This window comes from Aptenodytes patagonicus, chromosome 8 (assembly GCF_965638725.1).
Source record: "Aptenodytes patagonicus chromosome 8, bAptPat1.pri.cur, whole genome shotgun sequence".
Taxonomy (NCBI): Eukaryota; Metazoa; Chordata; class Aves; order Sphenisciformes; family Spheniscidae; genus Aptenodytes; species Aptenodytes patagonicus.
In genome coordinates this window covers 21,680,564-21,708,088 of record NC_134956.1, presented here as the reverse complement: position 1 = coordinate 21,708,088, position 27,525 = coordinate 21,680,564, and the positions used below count along the sequence as shown (strand labels likewise).

The 27,525-nt window shown below is 41.4% G+C and overlaps 1 protein-coding gene across 15 annotated transcripts in view; it reads right to left on the bottom strand.

Moving 5' to 3' along the window:
• The window catches only part of CHL1 (cell adhesion molecule L1 like), a 150,846-nt gene that overhangs the window by 36,284 nt on the left and 87,037 nt on the right, over positions 1-27,525 (bottom strand). For 13 of the 15 annotated variants that reach the window (XR_012996040.1, XM_076346664.1, XM_076346677.1 and 10 more), the window contains 8 exons: positions 24,934-25,123; positions 22,843-22,948; positions 21,011-21,201; positions 12,040-12,162; positions 10,758-10,928; positions 8,904-8,951; positions 6,842-6,962; positions 3,545-3,729 (listed from right to left, as the gene is read on the bottom strand). Coding sequence is in view for 14 of the 15 variants with exons in the window: in XM_076346664.1 (XP_076202779.1) it covers positions 3,545-3,729; positions 6,842-6,962; positions 8,904-8,951; positions 10,758-10,928; positions 12,040-12,162; positions 21,011-21,201; positions 22,843-22,948; positions 24,934-25,024 (1,036 nt within the window). In the remaining variant the exon portion in view is untranslated. The remainder of the gene's footprint in view (positions 1-3,544; positions 3,730-6,841; positions 6,963-8,903; positions 8,952-10,757; positions 10,929-12,039; positions 12,163-21,010; positions 21,202-22,842; positions 22,949-24,933; positions 25,124-27,525) is intronic. The other 2 variants (XM_076346675.1, XM_076346676.1) reach the window with 1 other exon arrangement.

Genomic DNA, 27,525 nt, shown 5'->3' with positions numbered 1-27,525 from the left:
CTTTTGAGCTCTGTGACTACCCTTGCTGCTTTCTCCTGAGCTGTCTTGCGTTAACCCCAGGCTTCATGAAGTGCACCATGTACAACTGGTTATGTTACGTGAGGCCTTATCAGTTCTCAGTAGCGCCTCTTACAACAACACTTTTCCTTATACTTCCCAGGATGATTTTTGCTTTTTCTGCAAGACTAGTATTTCCAAGTCGTGTTCAGCTTGCCATCCAGGATATCCTCCAGACTAGTCTAACCAGACATTTTCCATCCTGTGCTTATGAAGCCAATTAGCACTGCCTGATGAGAATTGCTTTGCACTTGTGCTTACTGAAGCCCATCCTCTTTATTCCAGACCATTCTCCCAATTTGTCAAGACCATTTCAAATCCTCCTCACGTCCTCCCAAGGGCTGGCCATCCATCCCACTTTGGGGGCATCATCGGCAGCTTCAGCTGCAGTTACCACCTTGGGGTCTGCACGCCCGTTGAAGCAGTTTTCCAGTGAAACACAGAACTACAGTTTGAGCCTGATTAAAACAACCAGCCATGTTTCTGCCTCACATTAGCTTCATCTATTTTATTTTTCTCTAGCTGAGCAATGAAAGTGTTACGAGACTTAACTGCAAAGGCCCTTAGCTATTATATCATTACTATAATTAATCATTATATTGTAACAATTATTTCTATTAAACGCAGTCTAGGAGCCTCAGCCAAGATCAAGATACCATGAGATCAGGGGCTGTGAGAGTGACAAGATTTTGAGGTTATATGTACATGTTATATTGGGTTTGGGGGATTATATACAACAACCAAATGAACAAACATTTGAAGTCAAGACGATTTGTGGGCTTGCTTAGCTTTTTTTTTTTTTTAATAATTCTCTCTCATTCTAATACCAACAATGGGGGTTTTGTGCCCGTTCCAATGTTCCAGGCTACATCTTTCCTTGCAAAGAGAGATTAAAATGCTCAAAGAGTCAAGGAATTTGCTAGCTGAATATTTTCATATGCTTGGTAATAATTGCCTGAATCTTTGCCCCCAGACTACTGTAGGATTAGTAAGTGGGCTGCATGCATATATCATTAATTAAGACTTATTTAGAAGGTTGGAGTATTGGTTTGAGATCCTCAAATAGCAGAAAGAAGAACAGAAAATGTGACATAGTGACAACGATAGCAAAATCCTGATTTATACACCAGCACTAGATTGAGAATGGTTGGCGGTTAATAACTGAGATAATTTTTCTTCCAGGTTTAATTTTCTGCTCCCTGCATGCATCCTTTGAGAAGAGCCTGTCAGGTGCGAGGATGCCCTACGTCAGCATAACCTCCCTGAAACCAACTGAAATTAATGCTCACTTCCACCAACTCAAGATCTGCCCTTGAGTGTGCACACAGGAGTTGCTGCAAGAATGATGAACATGCCCATCCCTGATTAATGGTAGTGACATTTTCTGGTTAGAAATTCTAGAAGAAGACAGTGTTTGGGCTCAATTTTACCTTGATACACTGCATGTGAGGTGACTCCTAATAGGAAGAATTCCTGCTAGTGACAGCAGCCAACATTAGTTACACATACAGAAAATGAATTCAAGAGTAATTGCAAAAGCATTTTTTACATTGCAATGGCTAGAGTGGGATTATTTCCTTTCCTTTTTCTTTTTTTTTAAAGTACTTGTTTGTTAATGAGCAGGAACAACAATTTGGCAGAATGCTTTCTTCCCTCTAGAGACTGGGGGAGAAGGTGGTCAATATTCTGAACTGCTTGATGAATGTTATTTCTCTGGTATTTTAGTTTTTGCAGCTCCTGCAATTTCTTTGAAGGATTCAATTTTTACAGCCAAGAAAATCATAGCCAGATTGTTAAAATATTCAGCTACAGCAGAGATGCTCCAAACCATCTGGAATGATTTCTAGGAGTCAGCACTTCCCCTCCATCGCAGCTGAAAACTTGCCATGCCCTGGTATCCCCCTCTGCCACACTTCCAGGAAGGGAAAGAAGACCGTAAGACACAAGGCTGTGTCAAGTGAATGGGGATGATTCATCACATTCTGGGAGAAAAGGCTTTTCCTCAGCTGACAAGTAAACACAGAGCAGGTAGCTGAAAGTGCCTTTCCTCCCGTCAGGACTTCTTGTGACCACAGAGTGAGAAGAAGCACAGATTAAAATGAAGCAGTTGGCAGACTCTTGACAGTTTAATACTGCCTGTGATTTTTTTTTTTTTTTACTCTGCAGTGCAGAGGCTGGAGCATTTTTCATCAGTAAAGAGAAGATGTTTTCAGCAAGTTTTTCAGCTGTGCTTCAGGATTCGCACTTTGTAGCTATTTATGGGCAGCATTGCTGAAAGAGTCGCAGGGGTAGTGATACTTCTGCAGGGCTCGCTTGGAGTCTGCAGTCTCATCGGAGCTCTGCTTTGCTCCTGGAAAAGAGCATCTGCACCTGCCTCGTGTAAAGGGCTCGCACCTTCAGGGTTTGGGGAGTAGGAGAAGGGAGAACAGAGGATGGAGGAGAGCAGGTGCCATGCGCCTCTACCTGCACTCTGCAAGATGCCTGTTACGAAGGTATCTTGGCTGGCTTCATTCATCTGCCTTCTTCTAGCAGCAACATAAATAAATGACGACCAAACGGATGCACAAACATCCCCGGTTCTCCGTTTTGCTAGCCCAGCACGAGCAGCCAGCGCTCACCCTGTTCAGCCACCAGACTGTATGCTCACGCACAGGGATGCACCACCCTACGCACAAGTGTATGATATGCACGAGTGTAACCCTAAGACTGTTTATGAACGCTGCTAATATAGAATTGGTCATCCTTCCAAGCACGCAGCCTAGGGTGGGAACGGGCCTTGGATACTCAGTGGGATGATAACAAGGGTCATATCTCAATTTTTTTCAACTGTTAAAAATTAGTAGAAAGCATTTTTTTTTTTTTACTTTGTTTTGTAAGTTTTTATGATACTTTTCAAGGGCTATAGAAACCACTCTTAGCTCAGATTGTCCCTATACAAAAATGATAGCAAGGGAGCACGTGGAAGGAGGGGAAGAGAGGGATGGTACCATGTTTGCTCACTGTATTTTTACAATCCTCCCTAGGCATTCACTTTTGGTGGAAGCCAAAGAAAGGAAATCGAGCTAAATGTACCTCTGATCTGGCCCAGTATAGCCATTTTCACATTCTTTAAGAGCAAGTAGAATAATTAGATCTTTTGGTCTGACATTCAGATTACTACAAGACATTTCATCAATATCTCTGCCTGACTAACTCACATCTTTAGAGTACTGGATCTGCTCACGTATTTGTACTCCTGTTCACTGCTTTGTAGAGCCTTCATGGTTCAGGAAAAAAAATGCATTATTCCTAATTTTTTTTTTTTTTTAAAGGTGCTACTTTCTTCAAGCTTCCCAAAACTATAAGGTGGGTCCTTGGCTAGCATAAATTGATAGAGTTGGTTGAATTTATGCATTACACCGAGTGATATTAGCAAAGGTCCTTACTCACTTCCCTTTGACCACCTCTCTGTTCAAAATCAATAAGCTTAGTAAAGTGTACTCAGCACCTTCCACGTGAACGTGGAACTCGTGCTTCGCTCTCCCCATGGGGTTGCTTGCCGTGCACTGGTATGTTCCTTCATCAGCTGCAGTCACTTGGTCTATCTTCAGTATCTTCCCAAAATTTTCTGTTTCTGGTTCGTCCTTGGGCAAGTTTCCAGTGACCTTGACCCAGCTTAGATGAGGAGTTGGGCTAATAGCAAAGAAAAAAAAAAAAGATTTTGAGTTGAATACTAGGCGGCTATAATGCTTCATGTTAGCAGAGCTGCTGGACTTCATGCATACGGTTTGCAAGGTGAAGTTTTCAGCATCTTTTGAGCCCTTTTAAAACATTGGGGCTCGACTAAGGGTTATACTACAGACTACAACTAGTAGTACACTATATAGTACACCATACTGCTTCTTGATTAGAAGGGCCCCATGAATAGGTTCTTCACAGCCAACACCTTGGCATGAGGCTGCATTCCTTGTAAGCATATTGGCATGGGCTGCGGGAGAGGGAACGGAGCTCATTTCGTCCTACTCCAAAAGGGCACTTGAGGACAGACAAGGAGGTAAAGACTTCATTACAGTGACCTCACTTGGTGCCCTGCCTGGTTAGAAAGGTGGCCAGCCATCGGAGGTGACTGAAAATGCTCCTTAAGTTTTTAGAAAGCAAATGACACAGACATTTGGGACAGACTGTTGTCTGCACATTCCCAGCTGGGCTTCGCAACCCCGACACCGTACACGACGCACATACACAGTGTCATATCTGCTTACTCTTGTGTCCATCTGTTATTGTGGCAAAATGCCTGGGCACAAGCTACTCAAAGCCCCAGGTACCGAGAAATTGTGGTTTTCCACGAGCAGTGAGCACAACCGTGCAAATATCCAATTATTTCCTGCAAGAGTCCTTGTCCTGCTCTTGTACCAAAGTCAGGCACTGTGGTGCTGTGGTGCTGTATAGAGGCAATGCCCTCCTGACACTGTCATTACTCAGAATGTAAGTCTTCAAAAATGACAGATTAGAAATGTACTTAATTCCTTATTTTGCAGTTGGCTGCCCCTGATCTTAGTTACTTGAAATCTGGCTCAGTCTATCCGCTTCCACGGTTTGAGGACATTTGGTGGGATAGATTGGCAGAGATATAGAATCATAGAATAGTTTGTGTTGGTTGGAAGGGACCTTCATTTTTCTGCTGAAAATGGGAATTTTAACAAATAAAAATATTTTTTTATTTTGGTCTAAATGTTGCATTTTTGAAGGGCTTCAGTGGAAAATGTCTGTTTGGTGATCAAACAAAGAAGTACTTTGTCTTCTTTCAAAAGTGACTACTTAAAAAAAAAACCTTTTTGTTTGAAAAATAACTTAAACAAAAGTTTCTTGGAAAATTTTGAGTGAAACAAAAGTTTGTGGGGTTTTTTTACTTTTTTTTCCAAATCAACAGTGTTCTTTTTTGACTTGCTTTTCTTGTACATGATATTAATTCTTGCACATGAAAATTCATATTTGTGTATTTCCAAGATGATTTGCCTATGAATTACCTTGAAAACACTATAAACTCATAGCTGTGGACTTGTGGGGGTTTGTGCACCTGCGAATTAGCTTGACGAGTAGTGAATTAGACAAGGAAGTGTTGCAACAGGGAACTAAAACTCACTGCAGATACTTGGAGTGAATCCAACTGAGACAAGTAATTCACCTCCTCTCAGGAATGGCAACCAACTGCAGAGACATAATCTTGCCAGCTCAAATGAGCAATGCCCTTTCAAGCCCACATGGAAAAACAAAACACCCTAAACATGTTTGTTCAGGCAGATAAATATCCTGATTTTGGAATTTTATAGAGGGGATATAATTGCACAGCCTTTAATATGAATTATCTATCCGCTAACCACAGTCCGCGTTCCTAGACCTTATCCATACAGCATGAGAAGACGATGATTTAAGTCTTCATTCAACAAAAAGCTCTATCACAAATAAACCAGAAGCGACTGTGCTTTCCTTGTGGGTTTAGAGGTTGGAGAGATTTTCGCTTTACCTGTTTCTCTGGTGGCAACTCTTTTGGGGCAGACTATTGCATCTACAAGCACACAGTAAAAATTGGAAAACTGGACTGAGGGCAAAGTGGAGCTTATGTCTGTCTGAGTTACTGCGGCAGGAACAAGGTCCGAGAGAGGCATTCACAGCTTCACTGTGAGGACTGCGCTTTACGTTTGTTTAGCCATTCTCTTTCCTTACTTACCCTTATTTTGTCCTGTGTTATTTACAATAAGGAACAAAATTGTCCTGATTTCCCATCACATACTATCTACTTTAACCCTTCCCTATATTATTACAGTGAGCATCTCCTCATTGAGATATTCTGCCATGCTTAGTGCAGCCAGATCCTAGAGCTTGAGTAGCGCTCCAACATAAATGCTAATAGCAATAACAAGCTTGAGACATCCATGCACCACAAAGCACCAGAGGCATCCATAGGAATGGGCCCAAGTAGAAAACATGGGACTGGAACTAAATTTGAAGGTAGCCCATTACTGTTAGTTTTAGCAGGATCAAACCAGTATGGCTGACTCCAGCTCGCTGCATTTTTACATAGTTGTGGACTTTGTTCCTTGACATACTGCCGTCTGTGAGAACATCATGGAAGGAACATCCTTTGTATGGAAATGCAGGATGCTGGTGAACGGACCACAGAAAGCGGCCAGGTTCACATGCACTCCCGAGCCAGCATCTCCCGCTGCAACTGGGCTAGGTGGACCACCGGTTTCACCCAACGGGGCATTTCCTTAATGGCTGTCTTGTATTACATCACTCAAGACCTCTGCTTTTAAAAACCTGAGATCTGACACCTGGAAAAATGCCAAATAATTTTTGAGCATTGAACCAAAACTGAATTGGCAAAACTAGAAAAGAAACATCACAGGTTGTGAGCCAAACCACAGAAGCTGAATTCTGATGTTACTTAGTTTCTCAACATCTAAAAAGTAGTACTGCTGAAAAAAGTTCCATAATAGGGTTGGGTTTTTTTAATATAACAGTAAAAAAAAATCAATACTTATATACTTATCACAATATGATTTTAATTACTTGTTTATAAGCTACAGCAATAACAAATACATGAATGTTGCGTGCTAGCTCTGTGCTGCTTTACAAGGAGGATGCATACTTTAGAATAAACTCTGCATAGAGGTTCAATTTAAAATTGTTTGAGCAGGTAGGTATATTCATTTGTAGCTGTATAATTTTTAATATAGCTTTTTCGTTCCTCAATTCTATTTCAAAAGGTGATTAAGTTTGTGCAGTATTGTGCATTACTCACAGCCCTTCAGCAATACATTCGAGTAGCAGGACACCTCCCTTGATGACAGTGACTGATGAGCTACTGCCAGCAGATTCAGGAGGGATCAGCAGTTTGGGCTTTCTTTCCTTGATAAAATTTGCTAAAAAATAAAATAAAATAAAATAAAAGTTAGATATGATATCTTAGAGCCTTTGCTTATCCTTCAATAATGCCACAAACATTACTTTTGTCAGAAGGTTTCATACATCAATTTGTAAATTTTCTTTTTTATTTATACGGTTTGAGACTAATCCAGGACTCTTCTATTTCTCCTGATAACAGTCAGAAGATGGCTACAGTAACAACAACAGGCAGCAGTACTGGTGAAGCCCCTTTTCCTACAGTTTCATGTCCTGCTGTCCAAGCGCTGGCCCTTTCTATCATACACCTCAGCCAGCCTTGGTACACTGGTCTTCCCAATTGCTGATCTTCTGGTCCACACCATCTTTCTTAGCACCTTTCTTCTGCATTGACTCTCTGTCTTCTGTTAAATCTCAGATGAAAACCCATCTTTCCTGACTTGAATATCCCACAGAATTGTCCTTCTTGCTGCAATTATTAAATCTACAGTAATGGAGATACAATTTGTAAGGAAGACTGTTAAAATAATAAAACAAGATTGACCTGCATTTGATTTCAACGGACCATTTGTTCCAGCCTGCCAAACAATGGTTTCATGATGAAATATGCATAGAGTTAAATGGCTATCCAGTTATCACTATAATAACAATTAGCACAGTAATGAATAAGTCCCCAAATGGTACTAGTCCTTCAAAAATAGTCAGTTACGGATGATTTGGTAAAAGACCCCGTGTATCTTTCTGAACCATTTTCTAATTTTTTTTCCTCCCCTTGCTTTGTATCTCTACAAATCTGTGTCACAAGTGCTCAGAGCTGCAGCAGAACACTTTGGTGCCTCTGGATACGCTCGCACGTTTACCATCTGCTCTCTACCTCCCGCTGCCAAAGGCAGGCAGTCCCCCTTCCCGAGCAGGGACAGGAGTTCAGGCATCTCTCCGAGGGAAAAATCGTTTTTTGAGTGTCTGTCACTCTGCATAAGCCCTGCTTGTTCTGCTCACAAGGCTTAGCCTCCGTGGGCCAAGGCTTGAGGACTGATCAGTGCTTTGAGTTATCCATCCCGAAACACTCGAGGAGAACCCCCTTTTCAAAAACTTCAGTGCCTGTCCAGCAAAATGAGGTCTTTCAGGATTTTAAAATTTAGCATTTCAAAAAACAGAGGCTGTCGGAAGCAATTTAACCAAATAAATTGGAGTCAAGAGCTACATACAAAACCCCAGACTATCATTTTTACGTATTTTAAACAAAATTAACTGGGTGGAGAATTGCAGGAATAGTCTCTAGCTGCCTTCTGACTTATCCGCATTGCCTGCATCAACCTCAGCAGAATATTTGCAGGAGATTGCTCCGCAAAGAGGGGAACACACAGCGAGGGAAGATGTGAATCCCCAGGACGAGAAGTGCTTCGTTACAGTGCTTACCTGGGGTGAGTATCAGCGAGGGCAATACACGGCCAAAGAGAACCACCTCCCATCTACCGCGAGGTATAGCTGTAGATGGGGACGATTAACACAGAGCACCTAAAGCTCTGTAAATCCACACCTTAAGCTCACCCTGGAGTAACGCAGCCCCAGGGTGACCCTTTAGACATGAATTCATGGTTTCAAACCGTGGGTACCTAACGCCAGCGTCTTCTTAACTGCCAGAGGGAGATTTGGAGCATCCAGCTCTGGCTCCTGCTCTGAACTGATAACACCAGAAACCCAGGACGTCAGCCTCCTTACTTACATCACATTATGAAACGTGAACGTTCTTTTCTCTTTGTTAAAAACCCTTCAGATTTCTGTCAAAAAGTATAAGATGAGCAAATTGTACTCCATGGACCACTTCAATCCATCCCGTCGCAATAAAAAGGCTTTTGTGATTTTTTTTTTTTTTTCTTTTTTCTGAGCAGCAGCTCGCATTTCATCTCAGCTGGTAGATTCTCAGTTTAAAGGCTAAATAACAGATGCATTCAACTCACCCTTAGTAACCGCAGCGTTAGGTGAGCCTGAGTCATTAGCATGCTTAACTGAAATAAATAAAAGTGACAACCACACACAAACATGCACAGTTGATACAGAATCAAAAGAAACAGTAAATCAACCAAAACAAAAATGTCCCCCCAATTTCTGCCATAAAAGAAAGAAACAAAGAAAAATATAAAGTAAAGCAACAGATGAACAACAAATTTCTGAAAATACGTAGAAAATTCTTCAAAGATATGTATTATTCTGCAAAATATTTCATGGGTGATATAATCATCATTTCATCCTAGCTACCTAGTATAATAAAAAAATCGCTAAGCCCTAAGTATCCACTATAAAGAAATTTTATAAAATCTATCCAGTCTCTTTTTTCTTATTGCCTATGTTTTTCAATGTATTTTTTTTTATACAGTACCTCAGCAGGGACTTGGCACGGAGAGGAGTGGGCAGTCTCAAGCTGAGTTTACGAAAACCTTTAAGTACGTGCCTCGCTTTTTTGCCTGCAGCCAGTCTCGTGGCTTCGACGGCAAGGTGCACGCACTCAGCTGGTGTTTTGCTGGGCCACTGCCAGGGCTATCAGCGGCCCCACAATCAGACCCCGTCTCATATTTCTGTGATCGGTCTGTGCATGCGTGTGGGACTGGACCCATTAGAAAAGCTACGGAGAGCAACATTTCATTTTGATATTTTTCTCACAATTATTATCCCAAGATATGGTTTAAGCGAGTATTAAGATATACAAACCCACTACTAATCCTTTATCTTTTTATCCCAACAAGAAAACTCTCAAAATTGTGTATTAAATATCAGGCTTTCATTCATGAAGAAAAATCTCCTTGGCTTTCTGGGCTGCATAAGCCCGAAAGGTCAGAAGTATTAGTGAAACAGAAGACTGATATTAAGGGCACGGGCAGCCTCAGCGAGTGGTACAAGTGATACCAGAAACTCTTACAGCCAAAAAAGATTCAAGGAAAGCGGGATGGATCTCCAGCTGGTATAAGCTGCCTTAGTTCCACCAGCTTCTGTCGGGCTTTGCTGATTTAACGCAGCTGAGAGCATCCCCTAGAAGGCTGCTTTTTTTTTGCTTGGATATTTGTATTCTTTTCCCCTGTTTCTAACACTGGGACCTGTACACCCCTTGTATTCAGTGGCTTTACACAGCTTGTATTAGCGGCTTGATACTGCAGCGGGTAGGTACACACTGAACATATGGACGTGTATGACGGTGGGACAGCAAACCCAGCTCACCCCAGTGAGACTCAGATGCAGGGGCAGTACCTGAAACCATCTTTTGTATAAGACCCTCGGAGCCTACAGGAATACAGAGATGTTAAAATAAATAAATAAATAAAATGTGGTGTTCCCTACTCCACATTTCATTAGGGAAATGGAAAATGCCTCGTGTGTCACTATTGATGTTCAAGGCAGCCTGCAAAGACCTGGAAAGCACCGTCCTTCCCAACCGCATCGCTGCACCCGGACCAAACCAGGCCTGCACCCGGGGGGAGGTGGCCACATAAAGTCCTCAAGACCCAGTGAAGTCCCATCCACCGGTGACCCACTGGACTGGAAGAGAAGCAGATTTCCCTAATGCATCATTGGCTTTCACTGGGGGGAGAACAGGAGGAAGAACGGGGCACTTTTGGGGCCTGACAGCTGCAAAAAGCTTTTATCGGTTGAATTTAGCCCTTAGAGTAAGGTTAATAATGCAGGAATAAGCACAGCAACATGCATTTTCTTCAGAGAGAATCGCATCAGAGACACAGGGCACACATTTGCATTCGCTGATGCCTGGGGAGTTAAAAAGGAAAAACAGCAGAAAACAAGAAACTACTCATCCACAGACTTACAACGGGAAACCTTCAGCGTCATTGGCATTTTCTGTACAATCGTCCTCAGTCTTGGAAATGCTGCAAAGCAGCAATAATCACTTCGACTGTCATTTTCTTCCACATTTGCAAAGTAGAGATCTCCCTTAAGGCTCATGGAGACCCTTTCATCTTGCGGAATGTGCTGCAAATCTGGAAAGAAAAAATAATTATGATATGGTAATGATATTGAGCTGTTTCACCAATATGGCTACTAACGCTCTCCTGTTATATGTTTGCTTTCAGATACAGCATATAACTTTGATGCGAAAGAGGCAGAAGGCCCAGCATAACCAATGGGTTAATTACCAATATTCAACACACGATTGATCATTGATAATAAATATTTTCTATATAATAATATATTAATATATAAAATATATGAAAAATAATTTCTAATGAAAAATTGGTAACAAAAACATCTCAGTACAAAGTTACTGCTCAGGTCAAAGGAATTTTCCAGCACCTCTCCCTGATACAAAGGCCTGTAATGATGATACGGAGGTCACCATTTACAGATGTCCCCCACGGCCAGTCTCCCAAGCACTTTGCTCTTCTGTAACTACAGATTACAGCAGGGGAGTGCTACCACGAACTAAGGTTGCTGTACTGTCTCGTTGCTGATCCACCCAAATGCAGGTCTGTGCTAAATATGTATGTCAGGAGCAAAGAGGTTGCCTTATAAGATCAGAGGTTTAATCTGGCACCCTGCCTCTGCAAGTACTTGGTCAGCATCAGAAACAAACCCTTCATGTCATGGAGGCAATCCGAGCTACCTTGCTTCCCCAGAGCCAGAAATTCCTGCAGAACACAAATGCTGAAGAATAATGTGACAGAAACCCACAAGGAACTAATTATACATACCCGACAGATTTTTTTTTTTTCTTAGTATCATAAATCAACCATTAGTTTATGAAAAGAGGAAAATAGTAATGACAGAAATAATATATTGACACATTTTGTCCTCTCTACTGTAAATGCAGTAGTCCTCGTTACTGGTAGACTCATTTACTGATATGCAAGCTTTCTGATATCCCATATTTAATAACATGTTGTGTCAATGCAGTCTACGATTTAACTTTGTGTTATGTAAAAACATATCTCCATTCTCCATTTTTCAATTTTGTTTTTCAATATCCAGATCTTTTTCCTAAGCACTTGTACAATTACCATTCCCATCAGTTATGAATCTGTAATGGAACTGCTCTGGAAGACGTATGTTTCGAGTCTCCTCATACGAATTGTGTAAAAATTGTTTACTTACCAATATTCATCCAATAGATATGCAAAGGCGGAATGCCTTTTGGGGGGTTACAGTGCAAAATCACAGAATCACCATGCTCCACATCAAGGGGCTCAATTTTTTCCTTTGGGAATTTTGGTACACCTGTACAAAAAGAAAGAAGTTCCTCTTTTATTGTTACCTTTTGAAATTTTGCCCTTTGCTTCCCCCTTAATATAGTTCTTAATAAAATATTTACTTTAACGTCATCCTTTGCATTCTCTGCTTTTAGTTACTACTATTTACAAAGCGATACAGCGTAACAATGCTTTTTACTAAGAGTAAGAAATCTCTGCTAGCATTCGTCATTCATAACGTGCACAGACTGTACTATTGAAAGTCAGACAACTGAATGGTGGTGTTGTCTGTGATGTCCATGAGCTTTTCTTTTTATTTTATTTTTATTTATTTTTAATATTTTATTTATTTTAATGCTTTTATTTTCAAACGCTTTCCATAGTTCATTTATTTGTACTGTCTGGAAGGGACAGCTCAAAGCCACACAGAACCGAAGCGTAAGGCTAAGATCGGCGTAGAGGACTCTGCACTGGCGGGTCCCAGGCTGTTCCTGGGAGGTCAGAAACCAGGCTGGGAGTGCAGTATGTTCTCAGAAGTCTTGGCTAAAAAGTGGTTCCCAGGAAGCCACTGCAGATGAGGACAGACATCAGCCAGCTATTCTGCCTTGTGCCTGGAGTCGTCCCAATTCTTATCCATCTCCAGAATCAGATGAAGCAGAAGTCTGGTTTGGAGACTATATTGCCCCCTCATCCCCTCAGGTGTAAAACCTCTGCTGTGCAGACCTGCAGACTTTCCCAGCGAGCTTGTCCTTCGGGATGAAGAGACAGGATTTGCACAAAAGAATACACAGGGTTGCTCAAGGACTGCACTATTTGGGCTTAAATATAGATCAAACAATTAACGGATCAGGACTGGTTTAATCACCTAGAGCATCAGCACTGATGCCAGCAGACTGTTCAAAGCCTGAACCACGCTTGGCAAACCTGGGCAACCTGGTCAGCCTCGGCAGCCCAAAATGCAACCGGAGTGCATCCAAGCGCAGGGGGAGCTGAGCTGGGCTGGAGCCCACACCAAACCAAGCACTGGGAGGCTGCAGCTCAGAGATTACTGCAAAGAAATTAGGCTGCAAAAGGTAACCACTCCTTAAACAAATTTAGCTAAGACAGTTTCAGGGCAGACGTCATCTTCTGCTTTCATTCCAGGCAAGTTCAAACTAGCGAAAGTTTCAGTTCAGGCAACTGCATTAAACAGCGAAATTAACAGCAATTAAACAGCAAAGGAATGAAAGCATCCTGGCTGTGCAGAATAAACTGGCACAGCAAATACCACCATCCCGGTGTTCAAGTCATGACAGGGAACTCTGATAGTGAATAAACAATTTGAAATGTCAGTGGTCCAGCGGCTCCACAGGATACCTGCAGTGTCACGTCGCGGGAGTCAAACCAAAGGAGGAGGGTCAGAAACGCAGGACTCTGAAGAGACTTTATACATTGCAGGATTAGTAAACATAAAAAGAACCAATCACTATAACGCTGATTGCCTGAACACAGATTGTGCATAGATTTTATCTCCAGGAGGATTATTAATACGTTACGAATTCTTAGGAGAGGCAAAATGGAGCTAATGAGCATTATCCACTCTGTAGGTGAAATATCAGATAATGAAGGGAACTATATACTAAAATCCAATATTTTCAATAACCTATACTCTTCAAGCCCTGGAGAATACATCTACTGATTGCTGGAGAGGTGGAACAAGTTCCAGTAGGAAAAAGCCAATTTGTTGATCTAAAGCTTATTTATTCCCAAAAGCACATCACTCTCAACAAAGCTTTAAGAAAGCTGGATCAGGTGAAGGATAAGGGATTTCTGACTAAGACAACCAAAGAAACCAGCAAATAGACTAATAGTGAGATCACTCATCTAGGACCTTGGAAACTCTTATTCAAACCCACTTTCTGCCTCATTTGGCAGAACTATATCTGGGTCTCCAATATCCCAGTTGGGTGCCATAACCACGGGTCTTCTCAGTCAATTTCTGTACCCAATAATTACAGAGTTATACAAAAAGATAGCAATTTCCACCAGGAGACAGTGAAAAATCATGGCCTCGGTGTCATTGGCTGGCAGCACAGGCATTCATCTCCCATGCATGGCCCAGATGTCCGCCTTTGGTCCCCAATGGGGGAAGCAGCAACTTGAACCCCAGCGTCCTTCATCTCCAACAAGTACTTGAACTGCAGGCGGTCAGGGCTTCTGGGTTCTTCCATGCTGTTTTGTTTCACTTCGCTCATTGTGAAAAACATTGAAAAACTTCGATTTTTTCCCCTCAATACATAACTCTGAGTGTTTTGAATCCTTGAAGTTTTGCAAGAGAGGAAAACTCAACTTTCATGATAAATTCCTGAGCCAAACCTTCTGACAAGCATATTTTCTTGCTGGGGCCCCCTAGGTCTCAAAGACTAGAAAAATAACTGCTTCTGAATTCTGCATGAGGAGATTTATTAAAACTAAGAAGTTAATATCACATTAGACTTTGGCTCTTGCACATTTGTCTTCAGTATGTATATGTAGGCAATTTTTTTTTTTTTGTGCAGTGTTCCTCTGTTTTAATTAGCAGATATTCCAGAATCAATCACTACTGATTTGTGGCTGATCACAGAAACTATCACAGCTGAATTCAGCTCGAAAGTATCATACAAGATTAATTGTGTCATGCAAGTGTTTAATACTGCATGGAGTTATCAATGCAGCACACGGACACTGTAAAATTTACAACCAATTGATCTCTTTGCAGTGATACCATTAAAACTGTCATGTCAATCTTTTATGCAACTCCACACACACAGATACAAGGAGAGGGGACAGAGAATCCAGCGTAGCTCCAAGTGCTACCTCTCACATACCCGTAACACAGCGGAGGACAACATTATTTAATGACTCTGAGAAAGGCTTGCTGAAGTGCCAGCAGGATGGCGCTCACGACACAAGCAATCAAGTGGCATGTATAGAACAGCCATAGGGAAGATGAAAAACTGCACACCTGACTTCTGTTATGGAGACATCTTCTAAAAGCCCACTGTGACATATAAAGCTCTCACAACAGTTTTGGGAAAGGCTTCGCTGCACAAGTATTATTTCCTGACAAGGCTGTACTGTGAATGCTGTACAGCACTCAAAAACCAGAATCACGGTGCTTTGACAGTGTGTAAACCATAGAAATGGAAGATTATCAGTGTCTAGAGTCATTTGTGCAAGGAACCAGGCTCTGATTAATCCCTGGGGTGACTCAAAGTTTAATGACTGAACTGTACTTGAGATTAGGCTGCAATACCACTGGCAAATTAGGTTGGCTGAGAGAAATTTCAGAAAGGAGGCTGGGTCGCTCCCTCCTACTTCTTATCTGTTCAGAAAATGCAGTATCTCAACGAAAAGCAAACAGGAGGGAGACCAATACAATGCAATATAAAATCTAAATTTGAGTTTAGCAGTATAGATTCAGAAATATAGCAACCAGAGTTGGGGTACTCCAGTCCCCAGCAGGATTGCTTCAGATTTCCTGAGGTACTTATTAGCATTCTTTGTCCTACAGCCTAGTTTTTGTCCTACTGCTGACTACAGTGACTTCACACAACTATAACTGTATCGAGTACGGGCATTTGTACCAGTTTATATGAGAATGGAGCCCATTCAATCTGATATTTTATGTGTTTCTGGGTGAAGTGTTGAGCAATTGAACTGAAGGAAAAGGATTTCTTCAGGTAATTGTAGAAGTCCTTGAGAACCCTGTGTCTGGTTTCTACCCGTATCTGGTGTAAAATGGGAGTCAACTCATTATGTTAAATCAGCTACTAGCAAACATTTTGGGAAACTATTGTAGGAAAACACTATACACTAGGTCTGTTTTTATAACCTTGTTCGTGGATGCTGTTGGAGATGTGCCCTGGGCTAGATGGGTGCTTAACCTGACCCATCATGGATATTCTTAAGTTCTTCCATGCAAATAAATCCTTAAAGGACGTAAGAGTGAGGGAAAGTGGAAATAGTCAAGAAATTTCTATATCCTGGAAATTCCCAGCTCCTCAGACACTTTAATTAGTAGCTGACTGTTTTGTATACAGATCTATATCTTGTGCAGTGAACAGCCCATCATATCAATGAATCATAAATGTGACTTACAGTCACCGACCACATGGGTTGTACCAAATACAGCTTGAGCAGCTTCCAGTACTCCTCTCAGTACATCAATTGATATCCTGATTCATGTAGTATATGCAGTAGTTAAATCTGTAATTTTCATTGCAGCTTTTGAACTGGTTATGAGAGACGATCCTGCTTATTTATGGATTTTTTAATTGCTGCATTAAATTGAAAAAGTTAGGAAAGTCTGGCTGTTAGGAAGACCATGGCTGTCAGTCCACTCATTCTCAAAGAAGCTTTTATGATGGGATCAGTGACAGTCTTTTTTTCTGTGTAAATCTCTCTCTATCGCCCTTTCCTAAATGATGGTCACTGGCGACAGTCAGAGTGATCCCAACGATTTAGATGGCCAGAAAAGTTGTCAAAGGTATAGGACATTGGCTTAGGAGGCAAGAGGTTTAAATTTTATTCCCACCACCTGCAAAGTCTCGGTGAGTTACTCTCTTTTGTTTTCTCTTCCAAAAAGGCTATACTGAACACCTTCACAAAGCCTGTTACCGAGACCTCCTGTTTTAGTATCAGCTCAGTATCTTTTAACGATCTCACAATATTCACATCTGTTTTTTTTGAATATTCATACAGGTTTTGCTTTCTTTGGGAATGCTAGAACTAACACCATTGGCATAGCATAGCCTGCTGCTGCACAATTTTATGTTTAGGCTATGTTTCCATCCTCAGATCTTCAGTCTTTTAGAGCAACAGCTTTAGAAATACTGAGCATAAATCTTAATGCAGTCTACCATGAAGAGTCTTTTACACTACAGTTAATTAAAGAAGTTTAAACCGTCCTTCTTCTTCCTCTGGAATTGAGCCTACTCAGTAGTTCAAGCAACAGATTCCCTAAATACAGGAGGAGGGTAGCTGAGGTCTGTGTTCTCACCATTTAAATTCATTTTCATGCTGCACGTATCTTGTACCAATCTGGACTTTGTAAACAATGCCAACATATAGAGATCCTCAGACCCCATTCTTCCCCACTCTCCTTAATGTCACCATATATAGGGGAGGTGTGGTATTTTCATTATGTAGGTGACATTTAATGATCATTTCTGCTGACATTTCTATTGCTTTCCTGGAACGACTACTGTAAGTAAACAGTCTTTTGTTCTCCTTTTCAACAGCAACCTTACTTTCCTTACAGACCCAGTATTCTCCTTCTGCAGTGTAAATGTAATTTATGAAAAAAACCTGGCCTAGTCTGACTTGTTGGGGTTTTTTTCCCTTCATTGGCATAGTGACTTGGCAAGTAGCTTACATTTTACTTGAATACAGCTGGCAAAGCACTGCCACCTCTGCATTATTATCATGAATGCATGTAGTGATCTCACATGGACCAGTCTCTGCTTCAAAACTTGTGGGTGAATAGAGGTAATTTATCCCAAACTCTTCTGTGGAAGCGATTGCCTAATTTACAGTGGATCTGTGCACCAGCAGCTTTCACTTGAGCACAGTTGTAGACTATCCAGCACTTTAGAAAATCAAAGGTGTCTTCTATTACTCTCTGAATCCTGATTTAATTTGCAGCACCTACATTGCACCATTAAATGAAAGAATTTATGACAGAAGAGTATGAATAAAAGTAAATGTGCCTTTAAAGGTGTGGGAGTCGGGTAAATCCCTCCAATATATTATCTGTACCATTTATTTATTTTCTGGATTATAGGACTTTGCATCTATTAGCACTAAAATTCCTCTAGCGTTAGATAACAACCATGTTTGTAACTTCTCAATTAATTTGTTCCTAACTACCCCCAGTACATTAAATATCTACTCAAGCTAATATAGACAATTTTTCATTAAAAGCAAAAATTATCTGCCTTGAGTACAGATTCAATAATCCCAGATACAGACATGAACTTGTTCTGGTTCTCCATTTTTAAGCATCTTTTTTGGTTCAGTAGCGATGGAGTATCAGAATATTCTGCTGCTGGAGGTGATATACCTTCACTGAAACATGACACTGAGGTCTTAAACTCCTCTGAAAAGTAATGAGTCTGAGACACTTTGCTTAAGAGAAGTCGTATGAACCCCACTGCCCTGGCCAGACTCCACAGTGAACAATTACGTCCTGTCTAAAGCTCTGAGTAACTGCATCATTCTCCTGTTCCTGCCTGAAACTCCAGTTGACATCAGGTGCATAGCTGCACCGTCCTGCCTGTGGAGCCAACTGACATCATTAGTTCAATAAACTCCAACCTGCTGTCCTAAAACTTTGTGCAGTTCTCTACTAAGGAATGCTATTCCCTTAAAGCAACTGCAAGTTGGTAGAGACTAAACCATATAGCAATACATGTAATCCTGGTAATTCCTCACCAAACACCAAGCTACTGCATTAGGGAATACTATGCAATACAGTGCAATGTGAAATAAATTTAGCAAGGAAAAAAAATCCATAAAACTGGCTGGAAGGAAAAGAAATCCTGTCTTTCATGAGGAGCACTCATAACGATACATTTACATGGCATTCTTAGCAGCCCTCTTCCAGGAACTCTCCCAGCCCCTGCGATGTGTCTTATTTCCAATGTGACCACAGCGCCACGACTCTCCCACCCTGGCTATGCCTAAAATACTCCTCAGAATTATTTCCTATGATAAAAACATGACAGAAACTATTATGCATGTTTCTCATAGCCTGTTTCGTCTGCACTGACCTGCTAGAAGTAGTTTTTGTAGCTAGGTGGCCATCTCCTGTCACTGCAAAGGCTGAGAAGATTGCGGAGATATTCCCTGACATGTGGACACGCCAATTCCACATGTGCCCAGTCCTTTCAGATCCCCTAATAACAAAATATTGTAGGAACTTGGAAATGCAGGATCTAGTCTGAAAAACTAGACTAGTTTTTCAGTGAAGGTCTAAAAACCCTTCACTGCAATGTTGATTCTCCTCTTCTATGCCACTTGACTACATCATACAATCTGCTTCATGTTCTCACCCTGCTCCATTGTGGAGCCAGTGAAGTTTCTTGTCCCTTCTACTTTCGCTAGGAAGGTTCTGCCTCAAATTTTCCTCTTCTCATTTCATATATTTCAGTCCTGAATTTATGACCAATTGTGTCTTCATCTTCCTATGTTACTTCCAAAGGACAAGTGCTTAAATGTATTGGTACAAAGCTGGCGTATCAACGTTGTCCTGATCAGGACCTTGAACTTTGTATCAGCGAATTTCATCTCACTTCTATAACCTTGGTCCTCAAAATCACCCATTTCCTCCTCTGCCCTTCCTCTGTGCTAATGATGGAAGGACACGTTTCTAGGATCAGGAATTTTCACTACTATATTTTTGAGCTCATTTTCCATTCAGTTCCAGGTCTTTAATATTTTCCCTGTAAGTATTTATACCAAACCCTGAAGCTACTGACATCAGACTAATGAACTCACAGTTGATTGAATCACCTCCCCTTGAGCCTTCAAACATTTGCATCGGTTGCTATTTTGCAGCAATAAGCTGCTATTTCTCCCATCCTTCCCCCCAGCCTCTGATTTCATGTTCCTTGCTCTGACATGGAGACCATCTTGTCCTCCCAATTTCTGGGCACTCAGTCACGGCTGCCAAGCTGAAATATTACAGTCTTATGACTCTTAACAGCATTTGCTTTCCAGTAAATGTTTGGAAAGTGAAAGCATCACGATTCCTAATTCTTGATCAAATAAATTTCCCCACTATTAGAGAGATCACTCCAACTTTAACGCAGGAGTTTCCCCAAACTCACGAAGTGTCTTTTACAACACTTCCCCAAAGTGATTTGACTCAAACCAATTTTGTTTTCTCTGACAATGACTACCTATTCCTTTATTGCCCGCTAATTTTTAATTTTTAATACATTTCTAACACTATTTCATCATCTATGCCATTATTTCTATCTTTGATGAACAGTTAATATCTTTCAATAACTGTACTGTACTTTCAATAACTGTAAGATGGCCACTCTGCCATTTTTCTGCTATTTGTTTTATCTGTCCAAATATTTTAATTTCTGTATTTCCATGATGTGCTGGTGTCAGCTCACAAACAAATTGTCCCTGCCCAGATTAGGTAAAGAGTTTACTAGACTACAACTCTCATCAATATTTATGCTTTCTTCTTTACAGAAAGAGAAACGTATTAGAAGTGGAAGCATCACAAGAGCAAATAGTCACTCTAACCAAACACAAATCAGAAAAGAATTCTTATGGGTTTTATGGCAAAGGCAAAGCAAGTGCTTTATAAAGGCATTTAAATAGTCAAGTCAAAGCAAATAATAATTTTCTGTCATTGAACATTCAGCTCTCCTGAGACGGCTATTAAAAAGTTTATACTAATTTACCCACTAACCCACCCTCAAGAGGCAAAGTGGGGCAGACGATACTCAGAAACCAAAAGTAAACAACAAATGTTTTCCAAATTAATATATCTGGGAAAACACATACATAATCTACCCAGTTGTGTTTGTATTAACTAAAGTTCGTAAGGAGCATCAGTATCAGCACTTGGAAACCTGTAAGAGGTTGATAGTTCAGTGGTATTGTCTGAACTCCTGCATTCAGGTTTGGTCATTTAGATTTCTGTCCTCAAAACCAGGAATGAAGTGAAATCATTCCAGGGAGCACACAGATTTTTTCCTTCCAGTATTCACTGAATAACAAACAATGCATCTTTTACTTATACCCTATTAGTGACTAGTTCTTCTCCATATAATTTGAGGAAACACAGTTTTTCACCTTAAAAAAAAAAAAAAAAGCAAAGCAAAAGCCCTTACTTGGAACAATTAGTTCAATTTCTTCTGACATGGCAGTTCCCAGCACATTGGATGCAAAGCAACGATATTTCCCTTGAAAATTGGTGATGATTCCTCGATTTTGAATCACAAATGTTCCAGAGTTGTTAGATGAAACTATCCTCGGGTCAGATAATAAATCGAACGGTTTTCCATCCTTAGTCCAGTTAAAGCTGAAAAATAGTACAAGTGTTACAAAGGACAGGTCACAGAACAGAGAGCACTATGGTACAAAACCAGTGGTAAATATGGGTCCAATAGTGTGTTATTAAAATAAAAGGAAAAACTTGACCTAGGAGGAGAGAGTTGAATGGTAAAATGACCACTGTGCTACTATAACTTGTGTTAGCTATTGGGCACGTCTCTCCTGTTGGACACTTTACTTTTGGATAACTGACTGTGACATGAAGTAAGAATACAAAGCTTAAGGCAAGGACAACAAATGAGAGAGACCATCTGTGAAAGCAAGAGCCACAGAGTGAAAGGAACTAGAGGTTTGCAAAAAAGCTGTGTCTGTAGGAGAGTTGGTACTTTTGACTGGCAAGGATTGACAGGAGCTCTTCTCACCATCTACAGGAGATACCGTGGTTGAACCCAGGAGAAACCGAGATGACTCGACTGCGTTTCTCCTGGTCTTGACATAGAATCACTTGTAGTTTGGATGCTACTGGGGTGTGATTTTGATGAATGCTGAAGTATTGATCATAGTTTATGTATCTGGAAGTCTCAGATGGCTTGATACTGGGCCAAACCAATTCAAAAGCAGAGACAGTTGGAAGTTACAGTATAACATGCATTTAGTGGAACACGTACCTTTTTCAACATTTTGCAATGTTTTAAGAGAATAAATTAATGTTAAAAGAAACATATGTTTTGGCACTTCACTGAGGCAAACTGCCTTGTGACTGTGTGGAGAGGAATATGGGTTCCTATCGCCTAACCAGCTCTATCACATACATTTAAGTATACCAGAAAACTTTTCATCGATCCACTGACAAACAGTGAAACAACGGAAAACTACAAATCCCCATTCAGAGCCCGATTAAAAATGATCAAATCATCTTGACATAAAAATAGCAATTGCTTTTTTTAAGCAAGTTTAAATTATGTTCCCGAGAAAAAAGGAAGGATTAAAGAGCAAAAAAGACATGCAAACCAGCTATTAATTTAAGCCCATACACCATCCAGTGGTGAAAGTTTCAGGAGGAGCTTTTACTATGTTATTATTACATTTTTGTTAATCACATTTTCATTAAAAATCTTTTTCCTTTTTACATTGGTGTAAAATACATAAAGTTTATCTTTGGATATGTATTTGAATAACTCCTTGTATGTTTATTTGTAACATCACCACGGCCATGATGATGTCAGGTACAGACAAGGTATCTGATAAAATGCAAATGTGATCTCTGAATACATGGTTTAACGTGCTTGGTATTTTTCGGGTTGCTGTGGAAAAGGCAGAAGAACAGCTGGGACCCTTTGATTACCATTACACACCTCCTATCTTTTGCAGCACAGCCCAGATAAGCTCTTTTAAATCATGGGGTGAACTTAGCACATGCTAGAGAAATGGAACATCACCTAACAAGAACAAGGCATGTTGATATCTATTCACAGAGTGAATGGAAGCGATCGAGTAACAAAAGCTGAATGGCCTAGATGGAAACCCAAACCTTAACCTCGCCCTACGATGATGAGCACGTGACTGTACATCAGCTATTCCTCCCCTCCTCAAAAACAGAACCGTGTTTGGCAAAGGCTAAAAGCAAACTCAATTTCTGCTTGCTTCTCCAGGTGAAAGCAGTACTCACATGGGCTGTGGGTTTCCTCTAGCTTCACATTTAATTGTAAAGTCCTCATCAAAAGGGTAGGCAACCTGGGTGTGAGATTGCTCCGTGATTGTTGGAAGCTGCGCAACTGAACACAAAGAGGTACTGGGTTAAAACACCATTCAAGCAGAACTTTGCTCCGCTTAGGTCCTTTCTTCAAAAGGGACAATGTCAGGATTGCCTTACTCCTGCAAAGAGTGAGGCTCGCCTTAAAAAAAAAGGATCATCATCTTCCTGGCATCGACAATACTCTCTCCTCCCAAAACTGAACACTATCATGGCCTCAGCAGCCGGAGGAAGGCTTGACAGCACTATGTTCGGCCAGCCGCTCAGGGGCATCACCGGCACACGCTTCCAGGTATGACCCATCCAAGGCAGAGGAGAGCTGGGGCCACGCTAAAGCTAAAGCCAAAGCGTGGGTGTGTGGATTGGTAAATTTGTTCAGTGGTGAAGTCAACACCTGGCTTTTTAATCCAGACACAGATACACGCACATGAAGTAGCAAACTGCTATCTCCATCCTGGATAAAATTGCCAGGAAATCCGTGGACTGCAAAGATGATTTAATAGCCCCTCCAGGGTACAGCAAGGGAAGAGTCGTTACCAGTCACACAGGCACGCAATGATCTTTCACTAACTTTTTTTTTTTCTAAGGGCATTAAAGTTTTGCGAATGTCTGCGTAAAAGAGCCGCACGAGGGAGAATGCTCCCCGCAGTGGAGCTGGGGATAATGGGATCATCGCACTGTTATAAACAGCCAGGAAGAAAATTAACATGCTCTTTGGTTTCTCTTTTAAGTCCAGGAAGCTCAAAGCTGGAGCGAAACGCGGTGTCTTGCCATACCATGTGGTCTCAAAGCCGAACACTTCCAAGCCCACCAGCTTCACTGATCAGACATAATTCCTTTTTATTAAAATACAAAATGCTTCACTAAAGCAAATTAAGGGCTTAGATGGTTCCTCTGTGTAGGTACTTAAAAGCAGTGGATGCCCAGACAGTTTGTCCTGCACTTTACAGTCACAGCTCCACTTTTGCTTTATGTAAACACTAGGAGCCACTGCGGTACCTTCCTCTAAAAAATTTCTACTTCCAAATACTGTTAAACAAGTTTGGATAGCTTTAGAAAAATATCTTATAAACCTGCTTGATTGTCTTCTCCTTTGCAGCCAGGGCTATTGGTAGACTCCAGAGTGCTAACAGCTCACAGCAGGTCCACACGATGCCCTGAAACTGGCCCGAGTCCTACTCTGAGGCTACAGCACTCAAAGCCCTGCAAAGAGCCTAAATTTCTTTTTCCTTAGGTTTATTTCTTTATTTATTCATTTATCCCCACCATAATTCATTCAAAACCCAATATTGTTGAGTTTTGCTTTGTTGTGGTTTTTTTCCCCAAAAAAACCTGTCGCTTGTAATCCTCCTTGTCCATTTATGTTTGAAAAACGCAAAGCTTGGGAGGTCTGGGCTGTACTCCAGGCAGTGGGGCCCAGTGGCTTTCATTGGGTTGTCCCCTATGAGCCTCATCCCATATTGTACACGTGTCCTGAAACCACACCAACCGTGTAAAACAGGCCGTTTGAATGCATCATAGCCAGAGAGGGACAGAGGAGGGGCTCCCCAGGGCGGTATGTGAGGCGTACGAAATACTTCTCAGGGGACTAATGTATGCCCTGAGACATACACCTGCTCCTTTTTCAGACTGAAAAGGCAGGTTGCAAGACAAGTAAGTAAGGGTATATGTACATCAAACAAGCTTCAGGGAGATTCAGAGCCAAAATGAGGAATTTATGTGAAGGACAAAACCAAACCCTCGGAGCTAAGCGGTGTGTTGGATCGCAAACATAAATACATGTTATTAGACAAGTTTACGGCTACATTTAAACAGGTCCAAACAAAGTAGCTTACATTTTTATCACATCTGAATTTCCCAAAGGCCATGGTCTGGCAGAATTAAATTCAAAATGGAACAACTGAAAAGCAGGATTTAATATTTTTTTCTTCAGGGAAAGGTTAAAAAAAAAAAAAAAAAGATACCAAAACAAAACAGCAAAGTATTCAGTAAATAGCTACAACTCACCTGATAATGGTATTTCAATAGCTGCTGCCAAACTCAATACAAAGAAAAGCAGGCATATGGTGATCCCTTTTGTGCTTAATAGCATCTCCATCACTCTTCTGTAAACAAGGAGTCCAAACAGAATGAGAGATACCTTATGCTTCCTCTCACCGCCACTTCAAATCAGATGTAAGGATGTGAAACTGAAAGTCTAGCGAGGAGAAGAAACAGCCATATTAGCTTGCAATTATTAACTTGGCTCTAACAAGGTTACTAAATTAAAGCAATACTTCAGGATTTGCAGCTAAATTGCAAATTGCACTAAACGGTACAATTTCGTCTCCTCTTTCCCTACCCCCTGGGTTCGGGAATGTCCTCTATTAAATTTCTGACAAAAAAATACATGCACAAAAGTACAAATCCATTATAGCACAGAAGTATAATTATTTTTTGTTTTGCAATTAGAAGTAGGGATGGTTTAAAAGATGGCATATTTGTAATCATTCCAGTTCATAAATTTTTCTAATGAGAGTTGTGTAAGTTGGAAGGTAATGTAACAAATCTAATGAGAGAAATTTGGTACACTAATGACACTGTTCGTAAATCTCATATGTCTTTCATTTATGTTTAAAAAAAGGACACAATCTAGTTTAGTTCATTAACAAGGACCAGAACACAAAACCCTTGCTTTTCCTCCATAATCCCAGAACTACTCTACATAGGTTTTACACAATCCATTCTACATCCTTAGGTTCTGCATTAATGTCAGGCACCTGCCAAAAGGAGACATATTCAGCTCTAATGAGCATTTAAGTGTAATTCACAGAGGAGTAAAGGAGAGAGAATTCTACAAACATGGGTGTACGGAGGATTTCAGTCATCTGCACCATTCACAGTATCTCAGCGAAATATTAACCAATGTAAGAGGTTTTGTACCTGTGCATCTTCCTACACATAGCACTTACAGGACATCAGTCTCAATTGTCAATATAATTTTGCAAGAGCAATTTTCAAGACAAGGCTACTATGATAGAGGTAAGGACCAACCTGCCGGCAGCCCAGCCCTGCACGGCACGGCGAGCTCTGATTCAAGGCACTGAGTTCACAAGCAGAGCTGTACGACCATGGCAATACACTTCCAGGCTAAGCCCGGCTCGCACACAGCTCTTGTATATTTGCACATACCACCCCGTTAATCCATGGATCAGAAAAGCAATCCCGGGATCACCGAGAGCGGTTGGCATGCAGGGGCAGGCAGGAGGTGGGACCGGGGCAGCGCGCTGGGGATGCTCGCCCTTGCCCAGCACAGCTGGCTGCAGCTGGAGCAGAGACAGTGCCGAGCCATGAAGCCCACCCACTGCCGTCCATGATGCTTTGGTCCTGACGGTTGGTTTGCTGGACCTCTACAAAACACAGCATGAAGCAGAGATTTCCCTTTTACCCGGCACGCTCCCTCTCGCATCGGCTCTCGGAGATGAGCAACAGCTTGTGCTGTGGCCCTTTCTCCAGAGGCATTAGCAGGGTAATTTCTGTTCACCCGGTCACCAGTTCATGAAAACTTTCTGGAAGTTAATGTCTTTGAGACCAAAATCCCTGGGTGAAGATTGAAATTGGCCAACGAGGGGACAAGAGACAGACACTATAATCACATAAAAAACCAGATATCTTGTAAGTATCTTAGGCGTCAAGTGTTCGCTGATGGAAGAAGCAGACTAATCTGCTTAGTGGGGATGGGGACCCGCTGGCTGAGCTGCCACCCCCAGGTTGTGTCTGGATGCAAATCAGGCAGAATCGGGCAACATCAGTAAGTTCTGGTTTTTGGCAGTCGATATTTCCCTCAGTTTGATTTCTCCTAGCTCTGACTTGTGAGCAATAGACCCTTCTACACCTCAGTCCAATAAAATCTGGGCTGTATCACAGCATGGAGGGGGGTACACACGGCCCACAGCCGCACAGCAGCCCCAGCCAGCAGCTACCTGATGGCCACACAACTTCTGTCACTGCAGGACTGGGCTCTCCTACCCTGCCTTACCTGGTCCTGGCAGACGCTCCGTTCCAGATCTATCTGTGTCATTGATGGTACAACAGATGCTCTGACAGCAAACCCTCCAGCCACACAATTGTAGTTTAGGCTCATAAAAATCTGACCAGTGTTGCTGCTTGCAGATGGTACATTAGTGGTAGCGAAGCCCTTTTCTCCCCCCATCTGCTGACAGCTCTGGGGACCAGAGCAGCCTGTGTCAGGATGCCAACCAGAGGAAGGGGAGCTAAGATTACAGGAGGTGTGCAGCTTGCGAAGGTTGCAGACTGAGGAGTAGGAAGTTTCTTTTTATATGAACGTTACAAAGCATTGCATAGATTCAGATTAAATTCAAGAAAAAAAACAGGAAAACAGCTTGATTCCTTAACCAAACCCATTAGCTCACACTTTCTTTTTTCTTTTTTAAATAAAGTGACAGAGAGCAAAGAAGAAATGTACTAAATAAAAAGGATATCCTTTATCATGTGGTATGGCATGACTTGCCTCTGCAGGCTGCTGTAATTAGTCGGTCTGTCTAGCACCTCGCTCTTTTTCCCTGTGTTGAATACTAATGCAGGGGGCTGACAGCACCA